Source organism: Scylla paramamosain, unplaced genomic scaffold (assembly GCF_035594125.1).
Source record: "Scylla paramamosain isolate STU-SP2022 unplaced genomic scaffold, ASM3559412v1 Contig1, whole genome shotgun sequence".
NCBI lineage: Eukaryota > Metazoa > Arthropoda > Malacostraca > Decapoda > Portunidae > Scylla > Scylla paramamosain.
The window spans coordinates 1,812,501-1,817,500 of NW_026973666.1; the positions used below are offsets into that span (position 1 = coordinate 1,812,501).

At 38.6% G+C, this 5,000-nt stretch overlaps 1 protein-coding gene and 1 long non-coding RNA gene across 2 annotated transcripts in view; one reads left to right on the forward strand and one right to left on the reverse strand.

The window, feature by feature from the left end:
- Positions 1-5,000, forward strand: part of LOC135095620 (metabotropic glycine receptor-like) — a 153,512-nt gene that overhangs the window by 146,257 nt on the left and 2,255 nt on the right. The window contains exon 13 of the mRNA XM_063996557.1: positions 97-5,000. This exon is cut by the window's right edge and continues 2,255 nt beyond it. Coding sequence (XP_063852627.1) covers positions 97-357 — 261 coding nt within the window. The 3' untranslated portion in view covers positions 358-5,000. The remainder of the gene's footprint in view (positions 1-96) is intronic.
- LOC135095623 (uncharacterized) overlaps positions 1-5,000 on the reverse strand; it is a 65,862-nt gene that overhangs the window by 33,834 nt on the left and 27,028 nt on the right. The window lies entirely within an intron of this gene.

A 5,000-nucleotide genomic window follows, 5' to 3' on the forward strand; every position in this document is an offset into this window, starting at 1 on the left:
GTATTACCCTCAGCCTTCCTCCGCCCCGTCAGGTGTTACCCTCAGCCTCCCTCTCCCATCACGCGCTACCCTCACACTCTCCCTCTGCCCCGCCAGGAGGAGTTCCGGCGCGTGTACCTGCAGCTGGAGGCGCTGAAGGACAAGTACCAGAGGAACGGCAACAGAAACATGGTGCTCATCCTGACGGCGATGCAGCAGGCGGCCAACACCTCCATGGCCCCCGGCACGCCCACGCCCACGCCCACGCCCATCACAGCAGCGGTGGTGGCGGAGAAGAACGGGGGAGCCAGCGGGAGGGGCAGAAGGAGGAGCGGCGGGGGAGCAAGAAGGAGCGACGGTGCAGTGACGGTGTCGTGATGCGGCCCCACGTGAACAACATCCTGGCCTCCGTCACGGACAAGATCGTGTGCGCCACTTTCCAGGAGGAGCTGAGGGGCGCCGTGGAGCAGGAGGCGCTCAGTAAACCAGCTGGAGGACCAGGTGGGGGTGTGGGTGGAGGGAGGGATGCGTGTGTCCTGAGGCGAACGAAATCCAGAGGCGCGGCGGCGGACGGCAGGGAGCGGCGGAGAGAAGATTTCTTCCCCAGCCTGGAGGGCGTGGGAGGCTTGGAGGGCAGCACGGGTCGCAGCCTGCCCGCCACGCCCTGCTCGCCGCTACCCCCCAGCAGGACTGCCTCAGCGTGACCAGCCGCGGGGACAAGGCCAAGAAACACGCGGCAGGCTCAGACCAGTCCAACACAGGCGGCTCGTCACTCACAAGCCGGAGTGACAGCACCCAGTCAGACCACTCAGGCCCCTGCAGGACGCCGCTACAGCTTGGCTACCGTAATGCTGAGTTCCTGCTGCGGAAAAGCGTGTCTTCTGAGCTGACTGAGAGGGTGTGTCGCTCTCTTGAGTACCTGGATGAGGGCGGCGGTTCAAGAGGCCCCGGGAGCACGCCGCTGGGCACTGAAGAGGATCCAAGCTTAGAGGACAGGTCGGTGAGGTCCGCCCACTCTACCCCGCGCAGGTCCCAAGGCAGGAGGTTCAGGGAGGTGCGCGACCCGGAGAGAGCCCGCGCGTTCATCTTGTACAGTTTAAGCGATCGCGCGACCCTGACGGATGAAGTAACGGTCTAGCAGTGAAGGGAGTGACGCGTGTGGAGTCAGTGTGGAGCGTACTCTGAGCCACTTCTGCGCCACGCCTCCACTACTTCCCAAAGGCTCTAGTTGATGTGGCGCGGGTTTTCAAGGGTGTTTTTACGGTTCCGGTGATAGATTAACAGGAGAAACAATAAGTGACACGGGTTTTTAAGGGTGTTTTTACGGTTCTAGTGACAAATTAACAAGGTTTCTACATTATGAACAAGAGAAACACTCTTGAGAACTCGGCTAATCATCTTTGTGGCCTTGGAAAACAGTCGTGGAGAGAGAGAGAGAGAGAGAGAGAGAGAGAGAGAGAGAGAGAGAGAGAGAGAGAGAGAGAGAGAGAGAGAGAGAGAGAGAGAGAGAGAGAGAGAGAGAGAGAGAGAGCGGAGTGTTTCAGGATATAAGACCATATTCATTACTGCCTCACTTCACTATCTCCAATGTGTGTGTGTGTGTGTGTGTGTGTGTGTGTGTGTGTTTGCAGTGCCGTGAGGGGAAGATAATGACATGAAGGTCGTTTGGCAGTGACGGGCAGTGATGGACAGTGACTATGTGTTGGTGCTGACGTACTGTTCTGCTAGTGACTGGAAAAGTAGTAGTAGTAGTAGTAGTAGTAGTAGTAGTAGTGTAGGGGTAACAGTAGTAGCAATAGTAGTGGTGGTGATGGAGATGGTGTTTGTAGTAGTAGTAGTAGTAGTAGTAGTAATAGTAGTAGTAGTAGTAGTACCCACAGCCCAGGACAAACTATTCAGATTTCCTCCCTCTCCAAGTGGTATGCGGAAAGAAGGAAAAAGAACAGAAAAAATACAGAAAATAATAAAGAAAAACGAAAACGAAAATAAGAACCGTACAAACAAAAAAAAAAAGAAAAAAGAAATGAAACAAATCGATAAGAAAAAAATTCTTGAAATAAATGAAAAAAAAGGGGTCATACAAAATTTGACCCAATTAACTCAGAAATAGGAGGAAAGTACTTGAGGAAAACACTACTTAAGAGGAAAATAATGAGGAAAATTCTGGACCGGTCATCACCTATATGGAAAAAAAAAACGAAACAATTTAAAACAGACAACTTGAAAAGGAAGAAAAAAGTAAAGTGAATTGAAATGAAAAATGAAAACGGGAAAAATAAAAGGTAATCAAGCGAACAAAAGGAAAAAAAAGGAAAAAATTAAGATAAGAAAAACGAAAAAAAGTAAGAAGAATTTAAATGAAAAATTAAATATGGGAAAAATATCATAATTAAGCGAAGGAAAGGGAAACAAGGAAAAAAAAAAGGAGATAATGACGGCATAAAAAGGAAAGAAATGAAAAAAGGAAAAGAAAAAAGGAAGAAAAGGAAAAGGAAAGTGAAGAAAGTTTAAATTTAAAAAAGGAAAAAATAAGAGAACAAAAGGGAAAAAAAAGGAAAAAAACAATAAATTATGTAAATAAGAGAGGAAAAAATATGTTAAAACTTTGAAAGAAGGAAAAATTAAAAAAAGATATTGAGACAAAAAGAAAAATAGAAAAATAAAGGAAAATAAAGGAAAAAACAGTATGGAATATAAGGTTGAGAAAACAGAAAAAAAGAAAAAAGTAGGAAAAATATGAAACGAATGAAGAAAAACAGATGAACAATGAAAAGAAACAGGGAAGAAATTAATACGAATGAAAAATAATGAATAAGATAATGATCAAAGAGGAAAAAAGGAAAATACAAGAAAGGAAAATATAAAAAAATAGGAAAATAAGAACTTTAGAGTCTTAAGAGAATGATGAAAGTGATCAAGGAAAAATATAAAAATAAGGACTAGGGAAAAATACGTGGAGGAAAAGTAAGAAATTTTGAGGCTTTGGGGAAAAATTATTGGAAGATGAAATGATAGGGGAAAAAAAGAGTCATTTTCACGTAACCTTCTGTATTTTCACCCTAGTCAAAAGAAATAGGGAAAATAAGTTTAGGGTAAAAAAAATAAGGAAAGAAAAGTAGGGAAATTTTTTAGGCTGTAGGGAAAAAAATAGGGAAAAAAAGGATAAATTTAACATATTCTGCATTTTCACCCTAGACAAAAAGTAAAGAAAAAATAAAGAAAAAAATAATCATAGGAAAAAAAAAACTTAAGTATAGGAAAAACAGGGAGATTTAAAGGGCTGTGGGGGAAACAAATAGGGAAGAACGTTAGAGGTCTAGGGAAAAAAAGGGTAAACCTCATGCATTCTGTATTTTCACCCTAGATTTCACCCTAGCTCTTAGAAAGTAGCCGGTTAATTTCTCCTCCAAGTCTTAACGCTTACCAATTAAAACTTTGCTGAAAAAAAGAAAGCATTAGGGATTAAAGCATAAATTCGTGTATTTCTTTTGTATATCTGTATATAAGTCAAGTATACATTAATACAAATAATGCTTGGGAGGTTTTTTGGCGTTAAGGAAAGAAATTAATAGAGATTTTAACGGCAAGAATATTAATATTAAATCTTTTTGTATGTATGTATATAGAACCAGAAATTTTCAGATATATTAATAAGTAATGTTTATGAAGGAAGTTTCTGGTGTTAGGAAAGAAATTACTAGAGATTTTAATGACACAAGTATTAAATCATTTTGTATGTATGTAAATAAAACCAGAAATTCTCAAATATATCAGTAAAAAGTGAGATTCTGGGATTTAGAAAGAAAGAATTAGAGATTTTAAAGACGAAGGCATTAATAATTTTTTGTATGTATGTAAATAAACCAGAAACTCTCACATATATCAATAAAAAGTGAGATTCTGGGATTTAGAAAGAAAAAATTAGATATATGAAGGGCGAGAACAATATCACCTTTGTATATTTGTAAATAGATGAGAAACTTTCAAATATATCATTGTGTAAATAAGGCAGAGTATATTAATAGGAAATGCTTACAAGGGAGACTTTGCGGCATTAGGAAAGACAGTATTAGACGTTTAAGAATAAGAATAATATTTTTTCGGGGCATATCTGTAAATACGGGAAGGTTTTCAAATATACAAGTGAATGCAAACAGATGTTATAATAGCGAAAAAAAAAAGAATATTACGAAGATGATTTTAAGTGCTATGAAGAAAAGTATTAACAATTTATAGGTAAGAATAATGAATTGGATGATACATCTTTTTGTATGTCTGTATGATGTGTAAATAGGAAGAAAGGTTGCCAGTATATCAATAGGTAGAATACAAAGCAAAAATACATAAATAGAAGCTGACAAGGAGTGTGTTTTGTGGCGGTGAGAGGAAAGTGTTGCACAGCTGACCTTAAAATACTGACTTCTTTCTTTTTATATTTGTAAGTGAAGAGAAAATTTAAATATATCGGTAAGTAGAATATAAGATGAGAGTACATTAGTAAGAGCTGCCAAGTCCAGTATTTTGTGGCGCTGAGAGGAAACAGAGAATACGTTAAGAATACAAATATATTTCTTTTTATATCTGTAAGAAGGGAGAAAAAAATTGAAATATATGAATAAGTAGAAATGACTAATGAATAATGCTTATCAAGAGTTTATGACGGTAATAAAATATGCTAGAAATATATTAGGAATGTAAGGGTTAAAATTATATATTTCTCTTTGTATTCGTAAATAGATTGAAAACATTTCCATATATCATTAAATATAAATAAATCAAGAATATATATTAAAAAAATTATCACAAAAGTATATTATAAATTTAAGTGTTAAAACTGTACATTTCTCTCTATATTTGTAAATGGATCGCAAGATATTTAAATACATCAGTAAGTATAAGTAAATAGAGAATATATTAACAAAAAGGAGAATCTATGACGAAAATATATTATAAATTTAAGGGTTAACATAGAACATTACTTTTTAAATTTACTAGTCACGTGGAAAGGATCAATTTGTCAC